Below are 27,761 nucleotides of genomic sequence, written 5' to 3'. Positions count from 1 at the left end.
ATGCGGGATAATGCAACTCAAGATTTTCTCGTGTTCTACTAATGTTTGCTTGCCAGTGACAACAGCCCAAAACAGCTGAGGTTAAATCAAAAAGCTCTGGATAACCCCTGTATGTAAGCAATAGGGGAAGAAAATATAGCAAGTCTCTTCGTTACCCCAGGGCTGTAACCAGGGATTCTGAGCACTAGGAGCAGGAAAACTGCTAGAAGAGCATTTGCTGTTGCTGTTTTTGAAGAAAAGATGTTATCCTCACTGTGCAGCTTTCTGGAGCTTTTGCAGACCCCAGCAGCACCATTGATGTATATATCAAACATACAGGCACAGAACCTCAGTCAACATAGGTTTAGTTATAGCTTAGCCACAAGAAAATATAATACATCTTTTATCCTTGCCTTCTCATCTTGTGAAGGTCTTGTAAAGGTAACAGAGTACAGGGAAGAGAGAAAGAAGGTGTAAGAGTGCAAGAGATCACTCATATGGTGAACATGTTCCGCACTTCCTATGAAAAAGCTTATTAGTTCACCCCACTGAAAAAGCATAATGTGTGTAACAGGATGCCAGTTCTAATGCATTAGACAAAGCCATTGTATTTTTGCAGAAAAAACATCTTAAATCCTGTTAATACGTTGCTCATCGCATCAGTTAAACTAAGTAGCACATTTTTAAATTGCTGATCTCAAGTTAATCAGTGTCAGCACTATAAAAGAAAATAGCTAAAAGCACTGACTAAAAAGGCATGTCCTTCACATCCCTAGAGTGAATTTACTGGTGAACAGGAAGAAGCAGTGAAGCCAAGCCTACATTAAACTTTACACCGTTCTCATCTACCAATACAGAAGTACATTGACCAGTTTTTTTTTCAACATTTCCTTTATGGCTTCAGTACACTACATTTCAAGTCTCACACCAGCCCTGACCAGGCTGCTCATTAGTGGTTTTAAACTTGCCATCCAAAAAACACCTAAGAGGAGAGTTACCTACTCAGGACCTGTGGCTCTGCATTACCTTACGTCGTTGTCCTTTACTGTTAGGGACAGCTCCCTGATGGAACGCCCAGACCTTGTTATTACCCAGTTGTAAGTGGTACCCACAGTAAATGACGTTTGAAGCCCCATCCACTTTGCCATTATCGGTGTGGTTGTTGGCCTCTCTTACAGTTCACAATAAGAACCAGCATCCTTCCTTATCCTGCCTGTCAGAAACCACGCAGTGCAATACCTCGTTGATGGCAAGCTGCTCTCCACCTCCCCCAGGGTGGCCGTAGCGGTGGGTGGAGCTCCGGAAGTCCTCATACAGGTCCTCCTCACTTCCCACATCGTCTGTTAGAGCTGTCTTATCCAGTGCCCCATCAGTGATCACTGCAACAACAAAAGGAACAAATTGGTATAGATCACAAGATCCTCAGCAGCACTGCATCAATTACATGAGCTTGGCTGGGGTGAGGGACGCTGTAACACAGCATAAAGGAAAAAAAAAGTCAAAGGAGACTATACAGGCAATTTCATGCCACAATTCCAGCCTGCTGCATGCCCATTTTTCAGATAATTTTTCTCCATTCATGTTTTGTTACCATAAATGATTGTATCTTTTTCTAGACGGGAAAGTATGATTTAAAAAAAACCTCAATGACTGCTGCATGTTGCAAAGAATAGATCAAGCAAGAATGAGAAAACAGGCTGCGACAAAAGGTGCGGGGCAGAGATGATGCAAACATGATTTGATCATGACATTGCCATGTTGACAAGAAACTTGACTCTCATGTCTGCCAATTCATACCTTGATGATTATGATTTACCAAATCCTATCAGACCAAGGAAACTCAGCCTTTGGGAAAAACATTCACCTTCCTCTTTGACCACACATTCATTTAATTTGAGAACCCTTTTTGTTGCCTAAAAGGATGTTTGCTACAGAAGTATCCATTATTACCACAGGAGGGCCATTCTGCTCAGCACAGCCCCGAATAAGCTACAGATAATGGAAGGTTAGCGGTCTGCAGCTAGAACAAGCATTGAAGTCTCAAGATATAAGCATAAGCCTGAGACAAATAAAAATACAGCTTGATCTTGTACAGCTTAGATAGGAAAAGCGCCAGTCAGAGCCCGGGGACACATGTGCCTTTTCTTGAGTCCTCATTTCACTCCATAATGCAAGTGCATCTTGTGAACATAATTGTGTCAATGGGCCAAGGAAAAGTGCCTAAGGGTTCATTAGCTTGTTATTACCTGAAAGCAAAGCTTCCCAGTAATACAAAATAAAGTGCTGTCAGAGACTACAGCAAGACCTGCAAAGATTGTCCTCGTCAATGCTTTCATTACATGTGATTTTTTTTTTAAGGCCACATAATTTCATTACTTCTAATAACATGGTGAGGTGTAAATTCAGTGTAGCAGCTATCAGTTCAGTGCAGTAACTTGACATCAAAATGACTAGAGTGAGCTATTTTTGAACTAAGTACTTGATTGTTTATGCTTTGAATTCAATAAATACGCACAACATAGCAAAGATATTCACTGTCTAAACCTGGAACCCCATTCAGTATTGATGGCAGTCCAGGACACGGGGGTGCATATGAGCTTATGATTAAAGCAGAATTCTCTGTGGAAGTGCGTAACTACCCAACCATTCAACTTTAAGTGACATTTCACAAAAAACATCAAGCATTCCCATAGCTTTGCTCTGACACACCATATCATTATACGGAAGTTCTCTACTGAATACATACCGGTAGTATAGATTGCACATAAAGCAATTCTGGGGCGAAGACCTAGCCCATTAATATAAAACTCAAAAACTGCTGGAATGCCACTGATATTATCATTTTCTGCAGAATTACCATAGTTTGCACTTAAATTTATTTTTTTTAAAGAGCATTGAAGTATCACTTTTTGCTCATACACTGTCTGAAAATCATTTGTCTGATAGTAATGAACAACTTCCAGTGTATTAGTACAGCAACAAAAACAAATTAGAAATGCTTTTCAAGAACAAATAAAAAGAAATCATTTATAAGAAGGAAGTTAGCAGTCACTTAATTCAAAACTTTCTTTGCATCCCTCTGATCTCATTCTTTTTCCTTATATCATGCACAGCTTCATTGCTTTTGCCTTATGCATCTTCTGCTATTTTCACTGCTAAAAGTAATTTTCAGCTTGAAAAATGTTCATTGACATCTTTAAAGCTCTTTTTTTTTTCCCCTCACATTTTCCTATTTGTTCTCTGATCTGTGCTTAGATGAAAAAGCAAAAGCTCCAGGGAGATATTTATCTGTATTACTTAAAATGCTCTATACCTCTGCTAAGTGCCTTGAAAGCTGTGTTTGCTTTTACTAGAGATCTGTTTTTCTTCTCTGATCTTACCAAGCTCATCAATTTTCTGCAGTCTCAAAACCTGCTACTGAATTTTGGATTAGTTTTCCTGGCAGAAAAATCCTCATGGCCATCTCTCGCCAAAACCCACAGTTCCTAGTCATATGAAAGTTCTCAATCCTTGAGGAAGGATGGCCCAAGGTAGCCATTATACATTTTCCCAAACTAACTAATGTTCCAGGGAAGAATAAAACTAATGAAAAATAAGAATTTGCTCTGAAGCAGCTTACATGGGAGACATGATTACAAATAAATAAATAAAACAGTAGTCTGGAATGGTGACCCAATGCACCAGAAATCCATCAAGGCAGCAGGAGAATGAAGGCTTCTAATGTAGGTAGTGACTGAACATGCACAGCATAAACTAGGTCAAGTAGAAAAGAAGCAAGCACTATACAAAAATCTTTAAAGACAAGTTAGCAGAGATTGCTGAAATAGTCTATCAGCTTCCTCAACAGCACAGTACTAGTCAGACAGGCAACTATTAAGCTGCATGATAGTTGACTCGGATGCCTCATTCCCACCCCCACAAATGCTCATCTCCATTTAGCACTGAAATCCACTGGTACGGTCACAGCTGACCTCTCTGTGTCTCTCTGAAACCACCGATCTGACCTGTCCCTGGCAATCAGGCAACCAAAGAACAATGTTCTGTCAAAAAATAATGCCAAGCATCCAATTAGCTCAAGCAGATTTCTCCATATTTTATACAGCTGTTCTGATAAATTTCACTAAATATAGCAACAAATCCCATACATAGGAACACAGGGAGGGGTTGTCACCAACATTTAGTACTACAGCCTTCTGTGCAAGTATTAAAACTCTGCTTTATACTATTGTTAGTCCAAGCCTGAGCTCGGGATTTATGCCATAAAAGCAGATGGATAATTCTAGCAATAGTAGCTCATGAAAGAATGCCGCACAAACCCTTTTTTATGCATCTGAATACACAATAAGGTGTCAAGAGCCTGACTCTACAAAGAAATATCTTGAGGATATGAAGCAGCAAAAGTCATACAAAAAATGGCACTGAAAACAGCGACTGGCCCAGGTGGGCTGCGTTCAAGTGCCTGAGCAGACAGCACCGAGACAGGTGACGTTCAAGGACAGTCACAAAAACAAAAGGGAAGAATTCTACAAAAAAATCCAACAAAGCTTGATCAAAACGGTCCAGAGGAAGAAGGTATATGGGTTCTCCCTTACACCTTCCTACAGGCTTTGGGATGCAGGCATAAGGAGTCAGCAGTGGGAAGGGTCCTGGCTGGGCTCTGCTTGTGCCCCCACCTTGCTCCTTCAGGTACTTCTCCTACACAGTTACAGAGCTCTCCATCTCATCAGAAAGCTATTGGCGCTGTTATCAGCTCTGTGGTTTCACACAGAAGAGCCCTCTGTGCCCACAGTGAGAGACATGCCATGCAATGGCCACAGTATAAACCGCGGCTGTACAACTCACAGCCACCCCAGCTAGTGGCCTGCCAGCTGCATCCTGCTTACAGGTAAGTTTGGATAATTTGAAATGCACACAGGCAGCTGCCTGTGTGGTAGGATGTTTACTCTTGGGAGCCATGATCAAGCCTATCTGACACTGGAGAACAAAACAGCTGGGCTACACTGGAACAGCCTTGATCTTAATAACCAAGAGAAGATGATGGGGAGGGAAAAAAATGAGAGAAGTCTTGTGTTGTTCATCTAACCAGTGAGAAACCAAAGGAAGTCGGGATTAGATGATGTACTGAAGGTCACAGACTGAAAACAAATATTAACCATTCATCTTAACTGAACTCTGGACTGTGTCACCTAGTATAGGTTCACCATGTCTGAACTCCTCTCCTCTCTCAAAGGATGGATCTGCTTCATACATTCCAAGTGCCAGGAATTAGTGAACAAGTTGTTCCAAAAAACAATACTACTGCCACAAAAGAAAAAAAAAAAATCCCACCTTCTCACTGAAGAAACACAGAATAAAATTCTAGAACAGCTTCCTCAGAGCAGCTGGGCACTGCAGCCCCAAATCTAGCACAGTCCTCTTAACAGAGATCTCTCAAAGTCACGTAAGTTTATGTCTCAGCTGGAATGAGCCCCCATAGCTCCCTGCTGGCAAGGATCTCCAGCCATGTGCCTGGGTCAGAAGCCTGAATAATGATCCAGGACTGAAGGAAAATGGGCTAGAGGCAGTTTCCCCAAAACTTTGGTTATCTGTTTTCGCTTGACTTACAGCCTACAGCTTTCAGGGGTAAGGCTGGGACAGGAATCCATGATGATTACAGCCAGCTTTGAAAGCCAAGAGCATCCATAGTTTATTAAAAGTACATTATATTAATGACAAAAGGAACAGCTTTTGTGTATTTGAAGTATCTCTCTTTCGAGTGTGCTTTCTCAGTACCACATCCACACATTTAATTTGTCTCTGTAGCATTTACATTTAAAATAATTCACCAAAACAACAGTAGGAGCCTGATTTACACTCACAGAGCAAATTAATTCAGAGCTAACAACATCATTCCTCCTGCCTCACTGAGCAGAGATTGCTGTGGTTGTGTGCAGTGCCCACAGGAAAGTACATTGCAGCTGGTGAAGGGAGTAGTTCAAGAGATTTAAGACAATAAACAAAAGGGGTGTGTGGGGTGGGGAAACCAAACCCAGACTACATTGCCCAGGTGAAAAGAGCCCATCCACCATCCTTTTCGCCCATTCTGAATTGCTAAACCCTCATCTCCCTTAGAAATAGCTGCCACAGTAGTGCTGCAGCCTCCATCAGTCCTGTTCTGAATTATGTGCTTCATTTATCAGCTGCTTGATATACGGAGGTCCCTATGCAGCTGCCACAGTAAAATCCATCAGAGTGATGTCATCCCACTTCTGCCCCAGCAGTGCAATTCTCCAGCTCTTTACTGTGCTGATGGACCCTCTCACATCATTCTGCTTATGGTTGTGGGCCAGTTTAACAGGAAGAGGGAAGTCTGGCAGGGAATTAGCAACAAGGGAACAATGACCAGTTAGTATGAGCTACAGGAGGGAAAAAAAAGAAAAAACAAACCAAAAAATCAACCAAGGACATGGGCCTGCTAAGCCGAGCCTTAGAGAGCTAAGGTCCTCATGATGACATTTCTGAGCAGGTAATGAAACTGTGTTCAGTGAATCTTTGAGGAAAAAAAAAAGAACACAGAATTAGCAGGAGAGGCAGAACATATTTAAGTGGAGAAAGCAAGCTTCATTGCCTCCATTTTAAAGAAACATTAAGAAGGGAAAGGATTCAACGTAACAAAATTAAATTAACATTTTGGTATAATGCCACAAATGGAATTGCCGTTGTGAATGAAACCAGTTCCTAATTAGCTGAGGCAAAGAGCAAATACATGCTCGAAAACAAAAAGGACACAGTTCTTCAATGGAAAGCTGAGCACAGGTCCTCTGTGGTTCTGCTGGGCGCATCAACCAGGGTAACATTCATCAGCAATAATGCACTGAGCCACCCACTCAGGTTTCAAGAGTTTTTAAATCCCAATTAGAATCTAAATGACTTGGAGGGAGGCTTAAGGGAGTTCTCAGCTCTCTCGGGTAGCGGAGATAATTATGGGGAAGAGAGATGCGGATTATGAATGGCTCTGCAGCTCTGACTCCCACGTTACCACTTGCTACGCACTTGCAGCTTGGTCCGCTTTGCCTTGGCAGACATGCGGCAGAGAGCTGCCCCCGGTCCCCTTCCTTGCTTGTTGAGTGATGTTACAAGCGGGAGAGAAGAGGGGGAGCAGTTTAACTAGATTTGAAGAGTGGAAACAATGGGAAAAACAGACAGGAAATCACATAAATGTACTTTTTTGATCCAAAGCCTGATCCTCTGTTGAAAAGCTCCTCTGTTGCGCTGCATACAAACTATTAATTCACTGGCCGTGTTCCTGTCACAGCTACTGACTTGGAAAAAAGCAGGCATGTCCTCCTACTCTACGTATTTGTTGTTTATTTGCTCAGGTCTGATTACTCATCCATACCAACCTGTTTGCTCTCATTTTTCAGACGGATGTCATTGGAAATGCTATTTACTTTATGTCTGGACAATGTTGAACATGATGGGGCCAACTCTAGTTCAGTCCTTTAAGCCCTATCACAATCTAAACATTAAATCATTTGTAGCAATCAAAACTAGCAGACAAATCCCTTCCAGTATCCAGGCACATTCTTTACTGTATCCTTGGTAGGATGTACTGGTTGGAATATCTGGCATGTCATTTACTGACCCAACAACAAGTCTTATTCATTGATGTAGCTGCTATTTAAAGGAGTTGGAGGGAAGGGGTAGGTGAAACCATCCATCATAATTTTTCGAAAGTTTCCTCTGTGGAAGACTAAAATGGTTGCATTTCTTGTTTCTAACAGATAACAAACACCAACATTCCAAACTTATGCTGAATTTTCACCTGTCCATTTAACTCTGCTGATTAGCCCTATGCCTGCTATTCCTTGAAGTAAAAATCAAACCCAGACCAAACTCTCCTCCCCTGAAGTAAAAAACAACAGCAACAAAGCTGCCCTTTCATCAGACAACTGTCTCCCAAAATACTGACAGGCTGCTGGTTGGGAAACAACATATCTGACACTGTCTAGTAGAGCATGGTCAGGGTCACTTCAGATCAGCAGTAACCTCAGATAATCTTTCAGCTCACCTGTAAAGATGAAAATACCATGTCCATGTCTCCACATCCACCCATTCTTACTCAAAAGTGTAACAACAACTGAGGAAATTCAAGCAAATGAGCCAGGAAATCAGAACAAGAGTTATTTACAGTGGACAACACCTACTTCAGCAAACATGGGAGGTAAAAGCAACATCAAAGAGTGTTAGTGCAGCTGACAAGCCTGACAAACATGAGTTTGAAAGGGCTTTGTCGATAAGATTTCAGGCTTTTAAAATGTATTTATTTATTTTTAGGAAAGCATCTGTTCCAGCTTTTCAAAACCTTATAGGCACATCCCACAAGTTGGAAGATCAGCAATCTGGCAAAAAAAGACACACTGTTTTCTTAAAAGATTATTCCCACAGATTCCCCTATATGATCTCAACATCTGCCACTACTTCAGTGCACGGTTACATGTAGCATCACTCCTAAATGTCACCTTTGGGCTTCTCTCATCTTTTACTTGTACAAGTATATGAAACTTCCCTGTGGGAACATGCAAACAAAGGAGCCACGCTATCTTATTGCTACCGAGTCTTACTGCTCTGCCATTACGTAATATGAGTTCATCTGGACCAAAGCCCTAGTTCATACTCAAACGTACTCAAACTCTGTGTTTTGATCTTTTCTTTCTCCTTCAGAAAGCAAAGAAAAAAGCCTCAAAACAATTTGGACATAACCAATGCTTCTAGTCATCACTAACCCTCAAATGAAGACCTTCAACAGAAAATATTCCCCCATATTGTCTCAACAATTGTTATTCCTCCTACCTCTGCAGCTACTTCCCAGGGACTTAATTGGCATTTTTCAATGCAAGTGCTGTTATCTCCCAAATCTCACGCTGCCCTTGTCTGTTTTAATTATATTGATTTAACTGTGATCTTTGCTTCACCTCTAAAACAACTTCCTAAGAGCACTCATAGGAGAGTGCTAGAAACCCAAGCTATCATAGGTTCTCATAGTGCCTTCTGTCTTGTACTTGCTACTTTATTAAACAAAGGAAAGAATGTAAACATGCTGTAGGAAATTCTGGTTGATTTATATTTCCAAAGATTCTGTGCTTTTATTATGTCTTTACATCCAAGTACACCCTCAGAAGACCAAGAGCTTGGAAACTAAGTCTTTGCTAAAGATTTTGTTGACAAAACACATGCAGTTTTCTTCAGTCGTAAGTCACAGTCTAGAAACAAGAAAATTCCACTATACACTAAGCTTTAACTACTGGCCTGGAAAAGACCATGCTGTAAAGAATGGTTAAGGTCATTTTTATGAAGAATTGTCACTAGGAAGTAAAACAATTCACATCACAAAAGTCTTTAAAGTGCTGCACCCAGTCATGCCAACTTTGCTTGGAAATATCAACTTCCTTACGCTATTTTCACGACAGTCAAACCTGGAGCAGGAAAAAAAGACATGGGTTTTTCTTACAATGGAGTAATCCGCATTATAACTTGAGCAATTAAGAATGAATAATTGTCTTGATAATAATTTAAAACCTTTAACAATGCAGCCACCTTTGGTTAAGACAAAACTATTTAACACCAGAACCTGAAACGAGGCCTACAAGCCTATAGCTAGCTAACCAACACGATGAATAACACAGATGCAATGGGCGCGTACTGCTTCCAGCAAAGTCAGCACAAAGAGCCACTGCTTGGCATTTCTGAAAAGCAGGCTGTTTATATAAGCGGTCTGAAGACGGATTTAAGAGGCTAACTTTGAACACTTACATTTGAAAAATGTGACCTTTGTTTTTTCCCAGAATTCTGCATAATGCTATAAATCTAGTCTTTATCTTTGTGAAGCTATCCAGGCTGACAAGTGGCTTATATCTATGACCTTGTACCACAGAAGTAATTAAAAATGAATGCCATGAGAAGACTTTCAATTGCTCTTGTGCATTATCAAGTGTAAGTCTCAAGGGGCAGCAAGATTGTTTTGTTGAGATTATTTTGAATGACCAGCTGTCCTGTAACACACAACAGATCTTCTGGTTTCATATTGGGGCTACAGTCTTTTCATTAAAAATACTGGTAAAACTGCTTTACCTTTAGGAAATCCCTCTGTCCCTATTTATGTTTTAATCGGAGTCCTAAGAAAATCCCCGAGATCAAGCTACCAAATATTTCCAAAGGGAAAACAGGAAATCAAGGATTAATATTATTTAACTACAACTGCCATGATAGCTAAGGGATCAGGCTCTTTGCAGCATACATGTTTGAATCACACAACACTACACAAAGAAAGGAGTCAAAGTCAGGCTCTGAGTTAGTCAGGATGATTCTTCTTTGGTATTATTCAGAACAGACTTGGGAGATCAGCTCTGAGAAAGCTACAGGAGAGATGCTGAACATGGCCAAATGTAATCCAGTCTTTATATTCTGAGCAGACAAAGACACAAGAGCATCTCCACTGGAAGATGGGTGCAGAATAGGAGGGGGCCATATTAGCTCAGTTTAGAGGGACCTCATGAACAGAGACAAGGTGGAAATTTCAAACACAGACATTGCACATTTACAGTTCTGTGAGCATAAACTTCACTGCCAGAGTCCAGGACTGACTGGTTTTAATATCCAGTACTGCTATGTCACCTGTGTTGGAGACCAGCTCTACAAACCGATGGAAGAAGGAGGTTGGAGCACAGAGGTGATCTGGATGAGAGGATGGCGCAGTCTCTTGCCCTCATTGCATGGCTGGGAGCATGCTTCACACCAGTAGTCCCCACACCAGTCAGCCCTCACTACCTCTCCTCCCCAGGGCCTCCAGACTTCCCTGCCAGCGATATATATGAAAGTGAGAGACTCCACACCAAAATAATTTCAAACTGTACATGGACAGCCAAATTCTTATGAAATATATTTAAGAGCTCAAGGACAAGCCTTACAGCCTTATACATTCGATACTGTTCATACTGTGTAGTAGTGTGAAGTATTTGCTCCCTGGAAATCTGAGGGTGCAGATATGATATATTACTGCAAATCAAATTTAAAGAATTAAGTTTGAGATACTGAACCTGTTGATTGATGCATCTCAATAAATTTTCAAATATCAGAGGAAAAAAAAGAGACTTCACATTCAATAATTTTAAGTTTCCAAGGAAACTGGTGTGAGAAGGTACCTTATTTCAGAGTGTTTTCACAACATTCAGCTTCAGGTCCAAATTATAGCTGAACGTGTTAGATGCACTCTCACCCTACAGCAAGAAAACTCTTCCAAGGAAAACATTATTCCTCTTGGAATACATCAAGTATTAAATTCAAAGCCATTATTAATCATCCCTTTAAAAGGAGAAAGCATTCTGGCAAGGTCACACTGGGCAGGGTGCCTTTAATAGTTAAATTCATTACTTAGGATGTTTACTGTGGGCTTCAACAAGGAAATAAAAATAGCAGAATTGGTAAGATCAGCATTTCAGCAAATCATGAGCCTGAGATGCTAAGTGTGCATTTTGAACTATGAATTCAAAATGATACGTTACCACTTACAGATCATTGGATGCAACACAGAATATTTTGGAAGCTTTGGAGACTGATTTAAAAGTTGAACCCATCCCCAGCTGGAGATGGTAAAATTAAGTGGCAAAAATATATTAACACAAGCAGCAATGTAATCTCAATGCTAACTAATAAAAAAGCAGTGCTGATTAGCAGTGACCAAATTGAATAAGGTCTCTTAAAAAGGTAAGAAAAGATGAAGCCTTTTCAGAGGTCACATTACCTAAAGCAAGCCTATCCTTTTGACCAGTACATACAGTGTACAGTCAAATGCAGCTTTACCAAAGGCACATGTCAGAAAAGGGACATTGTTCTAGAAACATAGCTGAAGCAGTCAAAATAATCTTTGATTTGCATTGTCAAATGCAAATTTGACATTAGTGGTGTAACTTGCAAAATCAAAACAGGCTAAAACAAAGACAGTGCCTTCCAGAGCAACTCTGTTCATCTGTTCTAGTGCGCAGCACTGGTCAACAAACCTGCAATTCTTTATCAGTTGTCTGAACTTGCAAAACAAACAATAATCCTTTCACTTAAAGGCAGATATGTCAAATTTGACTTTTCCTGTGATTAGCCAAAATTTAAAACATTTAATTCCACAGTGCCGCTGTTATTATTTCTATTTATGAATTGATTCTTATTTAGATCCCATATGCCACCAATGAGAATAGGAAAATTATTTGTTTCTGAACAGAAACCGTACATTTACTATTTCCCAACCCTTAGCTTTTTCAAAGCAGCTAAAAGAATACAAATAACTCGCTCCAGACTCTGCTCCAGACTCCAGGCTCACAATTCCAGAAACACGTTCTAGTTTTCCAAACATCTCTCCAGCTACACTGTATATGACTGGGGGGCAGGGGGAAAGAAACAATGAACCCAAGCCCCATGCCACCTAGCTTTCAAAAGTGCTCAAACACACTGAAGGATGTGCATTAGTTATACAATGATTTGGTCCTTCAGTGTCTAAAGATCACTGTTCCTCAGAACTACAGTGAATGGCGAAGGAATTCTTCCAGTAACAACTTGCCAATTTAGAAGTGAAATTTAAATTAACCTTACTTTCCAAAGGTCTTATACCTGATGCATGTTCACTTAGGATGATGAATCTAAGCATCCAGTTTCTCCTTTCCCTGACAATTTAACGAAGCTGACTTCTCTATCTTTGCAGCCCATTTTTTGCATATGAGCTTTACTCTCATATATCAAAATTTCATCTTTTGAACAAAGCAACACAAATTCTCCAGGCTAAAATCCTATGGGTCAGTAGCCTTAGTACCCTTATTACATTTTCAAATGAAGTTCCAAGGAAAACAAAACCAATCCCCCCATATTTACAAACAGATTATTTTCTCCAAAAAGAAAAGTGCTACAGAGTAGGATGTAGTTGAGGTATATTAAAAAAAAAAAATTATGCAATGAAACGGCTACTTGTAAGTATCTGTGTATTTAAGTTGGCTGATGACATAGCCTGGATGAAGTGTAAACACAAAATTTGTCAGTTTAGATTATATTTCTCTGAAACCAAGCTGCTGCCTTATTTTCATATTCATCATGAATAGTTCTGTGCAGTAGCATCTTCCTTTAAGTTAAGGCATAGCTGTCGTCTCTGTCTTATAGATTTAAATAATTATTTTTATTTTCAGCTTTGGTGGTATCCCCCTGCATCAGAAGCCCAACTTCATCATTTCTGAGTGACAGACTATGCAATGCAGGATTATTACATCAAAGGACAACACTGAAGTATCAATAAAGGAAAGTGTCCCCCAGGAGACTACTGTCAAAAGATATAAATTTCTTGCTCCGATATGAAAAAAAAAAAAAAAAAAAAAAAATAACCCCTCTAAAACAAATTCCCAGAAGATGTCTGCCCAGCCTGGAAAGCCATCTATCTTTGCTTTGACAGTGACTGGTGCTCTCAGCACCAAAAAACATTTGTTTTATTTGACAAGTATGGAGTGTGTAAAGAGTGACCTGGAGAGACCAACAGGAGGAAAAAAAACCAGCAGGGCAAGGTGCATATTGCATGCTGTACTGCCATGCACACCATGGCAGGGCTGAAGTGGCTCTCCTTAACATTCACTTCTCCAGATTTTTCCCCAGAAGCAATCATGGGAGATACTCGTCTACTGCTTCTCAGTTTCTGTAAAATCCAGAATTCAGGGACAGAAGAGACTAGTGAGAGTATTGCTGATATATTTTAAAGGAGCTTTAAAAGAGGATTATTCTAGTGATTAAAATCAGTGAGTGAGGCAAGTAGCACGTACTGGGGATCATGGAAGTTTAGCATGCTATAAAATTTGTGAAAAAATTTAGGATGCATTTTAAGTCCACGAGGCCATGCGGGTGCAGCAATGATGGATATTCCACGCACATATATTTGGTATTTGGCATACTGCATTCAGAGCAGTAAACTGCAGCACACAGTATCAGCCTGACTTAGGGGGCGATGCCGCAATGCAGCTCCTTTGTGATAGCCTAGAAAAGCAAAATGATTAACAGACCTTATCCCTTACTCTTGCTGGAGATAGCCAGCACTGCTAGCAACTGCAGTCCCATACAGGACAATGGCAGACAAATGCAAGGAGGATACTCTCTAGCCATTCAGGTATGCCCCTTCTACTCATAAACTAGCCCAAAGTAAACTCACATATCTTTACAAATTAGCCTTTTGTTTATATTAACAAACTGTGTTGACCCTCTGTTCTCCCCTTCTTTTCCCAGTTCTGCAGTGATCAGAACACAACCAAAGGATGAGGGAAATAGGGACCCACATCGCTCTGTAGCATCCTCCCCACCTTCACCTGCCTTAGCCTCGTGGAGCTCTAAACTCCACCGTGTCAGACAGCAGCCCCTTCATAGAGGCTGTCATGCAGCTGACAGAGCCATTATACATGCAGATGATGTGCACTAATCTCTTTACAATCCTGTTTCCTCGCACCTTGATTAATTACATTTCTGTCTGCCTTCCTTCCTTTCAAACACAAATGCAAGGGACAAGCTCTGAAAATGGGACTTCTTTTTCCTCTTGAGTCCCTTTCTGAACTCAGCAGGTGCAATTCTACTGAAGGCAGGAAACTACCATTTCTGGACTATGTTCCTGGTGTCTGCTTATCTTTCCTGCTGAAAACGTAGTGGATATCATCAAAGCGTATCAGAACTTAAACAATCCCCTTGACCCCCGTATCCCTTTGCTGTAAATACAGTCTGAGCTTGTTTGAACTGGAAATTGTTGTTCTTGGGAATAATTGTTCTGTACACAGCACTGTCTCCAATCGATTCCAGGGCATATTTTCTGAGCTATGTGAGTTTTCATTATTAACCTCACAGTAACCTTAAAGGTTTGAGCTCTTCACCAAACTGCACAGATCCAGATCGCTCCTTGCAAAATCTCAAAAATGTCAACTGCAAAACAATCAAAAGAGGCACAACTGTGCTTGCCTTGTTTCAATACAGCATGGCATTTCCAGTCTGATAAGGGTTAGAAAGCTCTCTCAGAGGTGAAAGAAAAATTGTCTCCATGTACGCATATCTCTTTTAATGGTGAACAGAAACTAGATGGGAGGGACAAAATGAAAAGATGAATTCACAACTAAACAAGGTATTAGCAGAGAGATTATGAAAAGTATTATAATTAGTATTCCCATTACAATTAGTACTCCCAGTCCAAAACAACAAAATAGCGTCCTTTGATGTTAGCTTTCCCAGATTGTGGCTCAGGTGAAAGCAATATTGTAGGCACAATACATGAATTTTTTACTTGTACCCATCATTTCTCATCACGTTCTGCAGTGGTTGGGATCACCAAAGGTATGAGCTGTCACTTAGGAGTGGGCCTGGGTACTGAGAACCAAAATCCAGGAACGTTTGGCACTCAGGTCATGGATCATCACAGTTCCAATGACTTCACCACTAAATCCACAACTTCACTTTTTAGCCAACTCCAGTTTAATCCAGCCTTTTAAGAGGCAGAGAAGCTTGTTATCAGGATGTTACTCTTCTGAGCAATGGGTTCTGGGACTGATAACAAACTCTGGGTTTGATGAAGAAATTGGTAGGTTTTCTCAGTTCCAAAATGATGACAGCTGAAGAACTGACCTGGAAATTGTGAGGAAAAGGCTTCTATGCTACTGGTGACAATGCTGCGGACATGGCTGCATATGAAATACATTTGATCCTCCTGGCCCTAGCTATTGCTAGAACATGTGAAAAGCTGACCTGTGAAATCAGTCAAACCCAAGCAAGAGCTCAGTTTGGCCTGTGTGAGGATGGCTTCCTGACTTGACTACTATTTTCCTCTCCCTTTTGGGGAATGGAAATAGTGTGAACCCCATTTCACCACAATTAATGCTACTTCCTCAACTGAGCGTCCACCTTGTTCCTTAGAATAATCACAATTAGATCTCCCTTTTGAAAACGAATTGAAATACAACTGCAGGAAAAGAAGTTTGCTGTGGTTTGGTTTTGGGTTTTTTTGTTGTTGTTGGTTGGTTGGTTTTTCTTACACTTGCATCTAATTCAGCCTCCTGTCAATATTTTCCTAGGCACAAAAATCAACATCTTCAGCACAGTCACAGAATTAATTACCTGGAAATAGGAGTTTTAGGCAGAAAGGTTTCTCACGTTAAAATTCCAGGTATTTCCACAGTCAAGAAGACAACAAAACCCAAAATTATACAATGTGCAAAGAGAGTCCAGAGCAGACACTATCCCTAAGCCACCATAAAGGCAAGATCACACCAGGAGTTAAGCAGCAAGAGAAGTAAGCATAGAATCATAGAATGCTTTAGGATGGAAGGGACCTTTAAAGGCCATCTAGTCCAACCCCCCTGCAATTGGCAGAGACATCTTCAACTAGATCAGGTTGCTCAGAGCCCCATCTAGCCAGTCCTTGAATGTTTCCAAGGATGGGGCAAAGCATGCAGGACTGCTCAGTGGACTCACAGCTGACCACCTTGTCTTCCATTAGAAAGTAAGCACAGCAGCTGTATCTAATATTAGCAAGCAAAGGGGAGGAAGGATGCAGGCTGCATCATATCATGAACAGATCTACCTTGACCAAAAAGGACTCATGATGCAAAACATTTTTTCTGCATTTATTAATTTATACTTTCAACATCAGCGAGTGAGGCTATTATTACCCGTACTCAAGCAAATTCTTGCTTTCATCTGTGTGATGTGGAAAAAGCAGAGCAAGACCAAGCATGCTGCTGAATAGGAGAACAAGCAAACAGAGTGTCCTGAGCATCACAGTACTGTTTTACTCCAAATCACTACAATTACATAATTTTCCTTTCCCACACTAAGGCACATCTACAAACAGAAAATTCTCTTCTACTTTTAAGAAAGGAACTTTAGAATTTATACTCAGCCTATACCCCTCTCCACCCATGATACTCTCACTGTAATACCTCCATGATTCAAAGTTCTTTTTCCTCTAATGAGGAAGAATCTATCTCCTAACACAATGGCAGGGCAGAATATTTTCTGAATACATCATTAGTGCAGTGCAGCTACAGCATAAACCTATAAGAGTATGCCACTCCTCATTTTTTGGGTTGCATTTATTCAATTTATTAAGAAAAAAACATCCCCTAAAACTACAAATACTATGTCTGAACTTGGAATATTCTAGAATTCCTCCTAATCCACCAGCTTGCTTTCTTGGAATCACTGGGTAAACACTGCAGGGAAGAGAGGACCTTTGACCAAATCAACGTACTCTTTACCCTTGCATCACCCATAGGCTTTCACAAGGTGAAGCCAGCAAGATACTCTGCTTGTTTTCCTACCCTCACGTCAGGAAGGGGAGGATGTCCCTCAGCCCCATAGCCACAACTAGTATTCTGCAGAAGGGGCAGATTCCCTCTTGCTACCACTCAAGCTAATATAACTACTATCAGTCTCCACTGTAGCGAGAAGAGAGGATTTGGGCCTTGGAAACAACATATGAAGCCACATAAATTTGTTCCAGAAACCAGTTTGAAACAATTCAATTACTGGAACAAGCCCCTTCAGTCTCTGACTAATGGACTGCATTTATCCAGTGAGAAGCAACAGGCAAATTTTGGCTTGAGAGAACAACTTGTAAATACAAATTGTATTCCCAGGCCCCATGAACAGCTTATGGTGGGTTCTAATGAGAAAGATGTTGAGAGTCTGCTTCAATTTTCTCTTGGTCCAGCAGTTGATTTACATCTCCTTCGATCCTTCCCCAGTTATCTCCCTGCTGTAAGATGACCAAGTCTGCAGCTGAACGCAGCTACTTCGAGATCGTACTCAACAACACAGAGATGGCCCCGGAGGCATCACAGCAGAATCTGGAACCCTCACTCCCAGTGGGTATACAATACCATTTTTAGTAGTTGCTGACCCATGTTAGAGAAAGAATGGGGTCAGGAAGGCAAGAAAACGGAGACGTAGCACAGTGTTGCTGGAAGACAGTGTGCGAGACAACCCACCAAAAATTGCATCTACCATTAACTACTGAGCAGCGCTTTGCTGCTGAAAACATTCCCTGATAACGTTTGGCATCTGGATTCTGTCTCCCACACACCAGGAACTGATGATGTCAATAAAAAGGTTAAATGCTATCATATCTAAATTAGTCACGAGTGATGTTTTTTGCTCATTTTTGGAACAGAATGGAGACTCACCACGGATAAGTTCTCCAAGATGGGGTACTAAGCCACCTAGAACCCCAAACTTTATCTAGTACTTCCTCCCCACATGTCTCAGGTAGTTTGAATTATCTATGGGACCATCCAACTACCCTACTGAGTTCTACAATAGTCACAACTCAAACATCTACACAACATGTCAGTAAAAGTGGAAAGGGGAGCCTGTAAAGTCATCTTCATCCTTCACAAATACATAATATGCTTTTAAATACATAACAAGTTAGCAGGAAATATCTTGGAACCATAGCTGTGCTCTTAACTGTGCAGAAAGGATTTAATAAATTTTTTCCAGAGTAAAGACTATTGGAATGGAACCAAAGTTATTTACTGTGCAGTAATAAAACAAAAAGATCAATTAAGCCAATTACTTGGATTGCATGTCAAGGCATAGGTGGTGGCCCAGTGTTCATTCTGACCTTGTCTACAAAACGGAAGACTAGAAGGGAGCCTCACAAAGTCTTCTTGCCAGTCCATCTGCTCCAAAGCTGAATCAACAGCCATAGTAGCTTTTGAGAAAGGTTTCCCCAACCTCCTTCTCAAGATCTTCACTGATTGAGACCTCATAGTGTCTCCAGATAATCTTTTCCCAGGGCTTCTCCTAGCATCCAATCTGAGACTTCTTTGCTACAGATTTCCCTGCCCCCTCTACCCCCCAACTATCCCCACTCCATGAATAAGAAACAAATTATTCCCTTCACAACAGCTTTTTTAGGTATTTCAAGATTCATGTCTTCCCCCATTCTCCTCTACTGCACACCCCAAAAATCATCCAAACTTCTCCTGGAGATCATGTTCCCCAGACTACTCTTGTTACTTTCTTCTGGATTCTCTCCAACTCATCCCACAGCATTCTTAGTGTGGTGCCCAAAAATATGCACTAGATATCCTTTAAACTACACATACACTTAACAAGTCAGCCTACACACTGTTTCATAGTTGAAGCTAAGGATATTCAAATTATAATGTTATGAGTTTAAGTCAGCTTTATTTTAAATTATAGAGAAGATTGATATAGTTCATTTTAGACTAGACTGGTCAACAAGAATATATTCACTGTGAACTCACTCAAATTTAGTTAAATTAAGGGCGCTATGTTTCTGGGCACCAGCAGGAGTTGCTCTCTTAATGGAACTTCAGCGCTGTTCCTTGGGAAAGGTGCCAGTCACACACCTCCTCTATAAACCTAGCGCAACATGTTCTAGCACAATCGTGCTCTATAATTTGGAAGTCCTCTCATTCACTGTGCCTCTCTTGGTCTGCATTGAGCACACAAAGCGCAGCCACTGGTATCCACTTTGGCCTGAACTTTCCACACACTCCTGAGAGCTCTGCTGAACCTGGATGTCTCTCATTTTCTCTTATTTACTACAGCTCAGTCAGATCCTGGAAAGAGACCTGTCAGTTCTTGTGTGCAGCTCAGTGACCTTCAGGAGACACTCTTGCTGCTGAGCATTTTGTTTAGCAAAGAACTGAGGAAAAAAGCACAGAGCCAGGTCCCTGTCTTGCAGAGTCACACAGCTTTCCCTAACGCAAAAGAGCAGAGTATTCCCTTCCTTTTTTTTCTACCCAGTTAGCTTGACTATAAATGTGATTGCACGGATAAACATCCACAGCAAGAGATCATTTGCCCAAACTAATTAACTGCTGCCACCAAATCACCATGTAATATTTTCACCAGAAAAGTGCAGCCTATGCTGCTGTATGACATTTAGCTTTTAATTGCACTCTGTCACCAGCAAAACATGTTCAGATATTATTTGTGTTGGTAAAGTTCCCCCTCTAGACAAAACATGGTCCCTGTCAAATGCCAATGTAGGAGCACTAGAGCACTAGGTTAAGAAGCTGCTACTTGACTCCTGCTGCAGCAGAGGCTGAGGTCAAGGGGAGCTGCCTGAGCAGTCTACAGGCCTTAGCTGGGCTGCACTCACACCAAGGGCTTGGTATACGTGGGGTCCCCCAGCTCCCAAAGGACATGGGAAGCAGGGGATTAGGACAATCCGATGCAGCACAGCAGATCAAGGAGTCACTGGGGCACAGCGGGGAGGGAGGAATGCTTAGGGCAGGAATTCATGCTGAGCAGAATACTCCCACTCAGCCTCGTCTCCAGCCAAGGGGAACAGGGAGCAGCTCAGTCGGAGAGAGCAGAACAACTCACTCTCAGCCTACAGCTCTCACTGGATTTTGAAAGATTTTGACCATCATGGTTTGCTCTGAGTGATATTCACCTGTGCAAACAGTGACAGAACAGCTGCATGGGCTAATGCTGTCTTGCTCCAATTAGCTCCTGGCTGCTCACTAGCCAACTGTCCTGAGAACAGCAGTTTGCAGTTGGAGCATGACTTCTAGCCTCAGTTCAAGCACCATTAAGAAATTGCTCTGGCCAAGTGGCAGTTTGCATTTTATTCTCTCAATAAATCTGTCTGTTGATTTTGCTGTGATGCAGCACCATGCCTGTGCTGTGGTGTGGAGACCAGAGAATCCAAGGGCCTGAAGCCACTCTGCAATACAAGCCACTTAGCTGATGCTGATAGTTAGGACCAGCTAAGAGTTCAGTTAGGTTTGCCCCAGAATTTTACAGCTCTCCTTAATCCTAGGATGGGCAGTGCACCAGGGCAGCAAACACAGTAGCTTTTTGGGTTGTATCACATCTAGTACATAGTGGCCATTGGAACAGCAAGGCTGTGCCAGGGTCAGGAATTAAGCTATTAATCAAAGGGAGCATGTCAGCTTACAGTCACAGCACATGCATCAGGCAGCACAAGGTGATTTTAAAGTTTTAATTCAAGACTGGAAGGATCAATACCCAAGTTAGCCCACGATGACCTAGCTCCAGAAGGAGCATGGATATATCAGTTCACTGTTTCAGCCAGGTTGATTAGCCAGGCTGTTAATCACTGTCCCTGTCACAACCTAGCTACCAAGATCTAACCCACACAGACATATCTGCTCATGTATAACTACCTTGGAAGTCTTTAACAGTGCTCTGTTTTGACAGAAGGAAGCTAACTTTCAAGCTTTCTATCCACAGATCTTTCCAGGAAAGAAATACCAAATTCCATTTAAAGTTCCAGTAAAACAGGGCCCACAACAAACCAAAATTGAATGTCACAGGCTAAACTGTGAATCCTTTGCTCACCTTAGTATATAAATCCTCTCTGCAGTTGTCCCTTGTAAACCACTGACATGCCACAAGTAAGTAAGAGCTCAGCAGTCTGAGTAAGTGGATCCCAGTTCATACTGTACCACAGCATAGTCGGGAGCAGAATCTGGCCTGCCTCGCAGCCCCAGGTCCTGGAAACATCACCTCAGCTGCCCTCTTATCTTTTGCCTTATGTCCTCAACTTTACTCCCATTTTCAGTATAGCCTTGTAATCAAGCATGGCAAGTGGGGACTGTGAGCTCGGAAGATGTGGTAGTTTACAGTTTTCTGATCTTCCTTAAGCAAGCAGTGTTTTGAAAGAACTGGGAGTTACGTGCCAGAGAAGGGTGGTCAAGCTGCAGAATAATTTTAAAAGTAACTGAGGAAGACATTCCTCTATTTGTTCATATGATTTAGGCCATAACTGCAGCCTTCCTCTCTTCCCCGAAGTCTTTAGTGAGGAGAAAGACAAGTGATCAGCAGCACAAGAACTCAGACACTTCCTGGAATTGTTGGGGTTTAATGCAAATGCATAAAATCCAGGGACTGCAGAGCTTTTTGCAACGTAATCCCAAAGCTGCTTACAGGCCAACTCAAAATAAGATTGTTGTTGTGCCTGCCTGGTTACAATGAACATCCAATAACCTCTCAGATGCCAGTGCCAAAGAATATGAATTTACCTCAATGTATGTGTTTTATATACAGCAATATGTTGTCATTAAAACAAAGCTCTGCAGAAGTCACATCTTAGTCATGGTCTATAATCTCCCCTTGGAAACCATTTTGCTGCCCATTTATTCCAAGAATACAATTACTTTTTGCTGCACAAGGTGCTCAGTATAAGCATGTTCCAAAACTGTACACAGAACTGTTTTTTTTTTTTTTTTTTTTTCTTTGACTAGCTCCTTGTGTTACTAGCATGCAAAGAGACTTCAGAGTGGATCATAACACCACTCTGCTAGGCAGTTTAAGGACACAGACCTTCTGCTAAGTGAGAGTACAAAAGGGGACAAACTGTGATACAAGGCTGACAGTAGAAAGCAGAGACAGGCAAAGCAATTTGCCGGTAACAGTACTGAAACTGAAGCAAGAGCTCCTCATTCTTACTTTTGCAGGTTTTGTGCACCGCTAACTCACGTGTCATTACCTGAAGTCACACTCAGACAGGACTAAATATTAATTTCTGTCAATTCCCCTGCTGCACTCCTCAGTAAAATAGCTCCTGGAGCTCTTACCACTGGGATAAAGACTCACAAAATATTGGAACAGGCTTCCTAGAGAGGTGGTCGATGCCCCAGGCCTGTCAGTGTTTAAGAGGCATTTGGACAATGCCCTTAGCAACATGCTTTAACTTGATCAGCCCTGAACTGGTCAGGCAGTTGGACTAGATGATCATTGTAGGTCCCTTCCAACTGAAATAGTCTATTCTATATCATGGCTTTTGTAAACAGGCCTGAAAGGTCACTTGTTTTTGTAATCATCTTATACAACTGCTATCAGCCACGACAGCATCCTTTCAGATTATAATGTCCTGAGACATGCAGATAGGAAAGACTTGCCCAAGGCTACTCTTCTACCACTTGTAAAAATATTAATAAAAATACCTAAGCAAGGGCTTGACTTTATTGCTTTAGATTAAATGAAAAGGCAACTTTACAAGAAGCCTGGCCAGACGGATTATATTTTTATTGATCTGGTTATTGTCTGATCAGGCCAGCAGCAAGACTCACATTCATGCTATACAGCCCAACAATTTAGAGAAGATTCGCCCTCGTAAGGCAGACTTGCCTCCACCGTCTGCTTGTACTGCATAGACTGGAACGAGGCTGTGGATTGGCAGGACTCCATCGCTACTGCAATACAACATTTGCAATGGACTAAAATTTACTACTTTGGCTGCACTTTTTCAAGCTGCAGAAGGAAGCCCAGATGGGGGAATGGCCACATATGTGGTTTGCCTGGAGGAAAAAGTGCAGCAAACCCCTGAACTTATGCTTTGAAAAAAGGAAGCAAAAGCTGGGGTTTGCAGCATTTGGTGGTCCTTCCATTGCTGGGCATACCTCAACTTTGCTTTCTCATTAGGCAGCAGTAGACACCCAGAATGCCTGTGTACTCCACTATATGCACAAAAAATAGGCATGACACCAAAGCCAGAAAGCTGGGTCACATACCCAGCAGTAATTACAATGGAGAAAGAAAATAGCAGGGAAAAAGACAATACCCAGAATCAAGTGGTGGGATGCCAGAACCGCACGCTTTTGTGCTTCAAAATACCCAAAGAATCAGCTCTCTGTAATTCAGTCTGCACATTATCCCTTCAATCCATACACATACCAGGATCCTCTGATTTTACTTGGGAACACAAGCGCCTTGCCAACAGTCACGTTCGGGATGTGCATCACAAGCTTCCTAATGAACACAAGCATGCTGTTTCACCAGCAGCAGGCCAGGATGTTATTGTTCTCATGGACTCATGCTGGCAAGAAGTCCCCCCTCCACCCAAACCCACAAAAAAACCCTCTCCAAGTTAGAATCTCATACTTCACAGTTTTCAAATCCCTCCATCCTAGACACATTACAGATGCTGAACAAGCATCAGACTTGCACAAACTGCAACATGGCACTCTGTGGCCTGGTGGTCCCGTGCTTAGCTACATCTTGCTTGTGCTGGAACTTAAAATGCTCTCAGTACCTCTGGGTTTATGCTGTCCCCATTCCCCGCTATCTAGGCAACTTTGGACGAACCAGGAAAACAGAACATAAAAGAGAAAAAAATAATTCTGAAGCCGCCTTTTCTAGGCTTATGGTAAATGCATCAAGAGACTGTGGAAACATTCAAGTTGAGAACAACAGAAAAGCGTGGAGGTTTTACTTTAAAATACTTTATTATCCTTAACCAGAAGAAATAGTTTAAAACAGATTATAAGTCTCACCTATGGCTTTTTGGGAAGGAGGGGCAACAAAAGGAACCAACAACTTATCTTAGAAAGCCTGGTCTTAAAGCTGCCTCGCTCTAGATGTGCAAAGATTTGGGCTCACAACTGAAGTTTCCAAGACAATTTAAGAAAACATTTTTCCTGTGGCAATCCTTGGTGTATATAAAACATAAACCTTATACCTGTTGTGGATATATGTCTTTATTGCACACATTAGGAGGCACCACCCTGTCTTTGCTACTGAAAGGATAAGCGTCTCTCCTACAAACCAAGGGTCCAGGAAAGAGCCTTAAAAACAGAAACAGAAGAGAGCGTTTCAGAGCGAGCAGTGGCAGATAGCTCCAGGCTGAGGCCATTACTGAGGTGATGATTCTTAGCCTGACATTGCTTCAGATTTTCAGTATTCCAACTATAAAAACGTTCCTCTTAGGAGTAGCATGGGAGTGAGAACAAAGAGAGAGGTCTCCTTCAACTGCATACACACAATAAGGAAATCCAAAGCAAAGGAGCTCAAACCCTATTACATTACAGAGCCTATAACATTTATGTCACAGTTAATGTCATGTTATCTTGGCAGACACAAACGACTTGCTTTAAATTTCAGCTGAACATGAAATATGGCTAAAAACTCAAGTTGGTTAGTAAACTGCAAGTCAAAGTTTGTGTCTCAACCAGAGAGGAATCCGTCCACAGGATCTATGGCCCTGTAACCTAGCTGGTATAGGATATGAATGCAAACATATCAGCCAAGAATTAGTCCAACCTCCCATATTCTTGCTAATAGGGATTTCTTGCTTAAACCACAATACACAAATGAATTCTATTCTCTTTAGGAAATCAAAGCAAAAATTACATCCAAGTGTTCAAAGAAATCACCTAAACATGATGGCTGACAGATTAGTAACTAAAATCTTGAACACTGAGTAAGAACTATGCTTTTCAAATTGACTGCCTAGACAAGGTTAGTCCCTTGCTGATCTCAGCACAAGTAACAAAAGACATGCTAGGAAGGCTGGAATTCAGTCCTCTCCCTGCACAGCTTAAGCTAACATATAGCCTCTTCCATCATCAAATCTGTTTAGCCTCCATAGACATAAACAAATCTCAAGGAATGTAAAGAATTAGACAGGGCCATTAATACAGGGCCTAGAAGCTCCAAATCTTCAATTTGACATTAGCTATAATTGTCAGAAAAGCATGCAAGATAGAGGCTGCCAGATGCTTTAACCCAAACAATTTATTTGTTCACGGTGTTTCTGGAAGAAATTTGCCCTTATGATGCAAATGCAATGGTAATTGTCTCTTCAGTGCAAAAGGACCACTAAATGATGGCAGTTTTAATTATTGCTTGACTGTGATATCCCCAAATCCCTGGCACTCAAGCGTTTTTTGCACAGAAACATCTGGCTCATGGGTTACCTGAGGATTCTCTTTGCTACACAATCACAAAAGCTACCAGGAGTCTGAAAATTCCCACATGGAGGATTTTTATTTAAGAAGGACATATTCTGTGAGGATAACTCCCATGGGTCAGAGGAAGCTGAGGTTCTTTTCAACTGTTGGCATAAAATTCACAAAGCACAAAGTATCCTTGTTTGAGGAAATAACCTTTAATGCTAAAGCCCAGTTCTCCTGGCACAGAGAAGGCCCCCTGTGACAAGCAGAGCAATGGGAGCTTCTCAGAAGAGAAATGCCTACATAACTTGAGGGTGGGGAGGGAGAAGCTATTCAACTAGAAGGACGACCCTGGCACAGGGACAAATGTGTACAAACTTGCTGTAAGGAAATTTAAGACTGGGGAGACATTTTAGTTGCAGAAGGCTTGTAGGTCTCCGAGCAGTAAGGTCATGGAACAGCCTCCTAAACAGCAGTGATGAGGGCAGGAGAATCTAATTGATTTAGAGACACTGCTGGAAAATAAGTTATAGAGGTACCCCAGAACAGAGTTGGCTGCAAGAGAAAAAGGACTATTCTTACTTGAAATTGTAAGACAGTGACTCAGCAAGTCCATAATGGTCCTTTATTTTCTTTTAAAATAAACTAAAGATGACAAATTAAGGATCACTCACCACTGAAAAAAAACAAACAAAACCAAAAAACTCATAAACAAAGCACCCAAGTCAGACACCTGTGCCAAACAGTACTGCCTGTAAGGAGATTGGTTCTGCTCTGCTACATGTTACGAACCATTCCATATACCTGTCAGGGTGCTAACTCCACATGCAGAGGAAGAAGTGTAGGGGGGCCAAGTGTATAGGCAGGGGAGTCCAAGAGTACTCTATCAAGCACTCTGTGCTCAGCTCTATCCTGGGCTATCTTTCTAACTGCATACTTATATTCAAATCCCTGTCTTGGCACCCTCAAATAACAGGCACATAAAATCCCTTATCAATGAAGAGTTATTGGACAGTGTACAGGAAAGGTTCATTAAACTGTAAGGGAACCTGGATACTTCAATATGCCAGAGTATTCCTCCAGCTTCTTTAAAACTAGTATTTTTAACTACTTTGCATACAATACTAAATCAATAAAATGTTACAGTCACATAAGTCTTGTAAGGAAACGTACCCTAGAATTTAATAAAGATGAAAGAAATAAGATCCTCTTGCCATTCTATTTCTCCAGTCTAAATTGAATTGATCAAATTTCCTTTCTGCAGACCTCTTCACCCATCCAATGAGAAGTTATAGGATGGGCTATAACTCTTGCCTGCACAGCTCTATCCTTTAACATGCCTCAGGGTGCAATATTTCTGGCTGACTAGGGGATATGAGACTAGAATCTTTTACAGCTTTTCATGCAAACCTATGAGGCACCGCCTGCGCTACAAAATTTTGTTTGAGGTGGTTTTGCCGCAGCCATTTCCTGGTTTGATTCAAACCCAGGAGTTCTTTCTTGCTTCCTTCAAAGAAACTGATGAGTTCCACTTTGTAAAGGACGAGGGCAGGAGGGGAAAGAGTTCCAGTCTTCTATTAATCTCTCTCTGTCCTCCTGCCATTACCTTGTTGCTCATGTGAGGCTTTCCCAGCTCTCCCTGAATACTGCTGGTTGAGGACTCCTCTTTCTAGTAGGTGGTCTTTCGCTCTAAGACTCCTGGCTGAAGATCAGAGCTTTCCCTAGTGAGCAGAGCAGAAAGCAGAAAAAAGAGACTTTTCCTAAACTACAGAAGAGGCATGATTTGCTTGCTTGCTGCCTCTTCAGACTCTGAGTGGGAGGCACTGGCAAACAAAAGTGCACTTGGGCTGCTGCAGGACTCCCACTTGCTGGCTGAAGCAACGCTATGCAAGCATAGAAACAATGGAGTCTTAATTACTGCATCTGTGCAACCGAAACAAGGACTGGAGTTTGAGAGCATGACTGATAAGCAGCTAGATAACAGACTGATGAACAGACCATCTGTAGTCTGTCAAAGAGCTAACCAAGGTCTGTACCAAATACGCCCAACGTACTACGTGCAGGCTGAAAAGTGTC

General features: G+C 41.5%; 1 protein-coding gene across 1 annotated transcript in view; it reads right to left on the bottom strand.

Moving 5' to 3' along the window:
- The window catches only part of ARHGEF4 (Rho guanine nucleotide exchange factor 4), a gene marked incomplete at its 5' end in the record, with an annotated part of 102,444 nt that overhangs the window by 43,675 nt on the left and 31,008 nt on the right, over positions 1-27,761 (bottom strand). Inside the window, one exon of the mRNA XM_082319605.1 lies at positions 1,219-1,358. Within this exon, the coding sequence (XP_082175731.1) occupies positions 1,219-1,358 (140 nt within the window). The remainder of the gene's footprint in view (positions 1-1,218; positions 1,359-27,761) is intronic.

This window comes from Platalea leucorodia (assembly GCF_965183815.1).
Source record: "Platalea leucorodia genome assembly, chromosome: 8".
NCBI lineage: Eukaryota > Metazoa > Chordata > Aves > Pelecaniformes > Threskiornithidae > Platalea > Platalea leucorodia.
The sequence above is the reverse complement of the archived record's forward strand: the minus strand, read 5'-3'. Positions and strand labels throughout refer to the sequence as shown.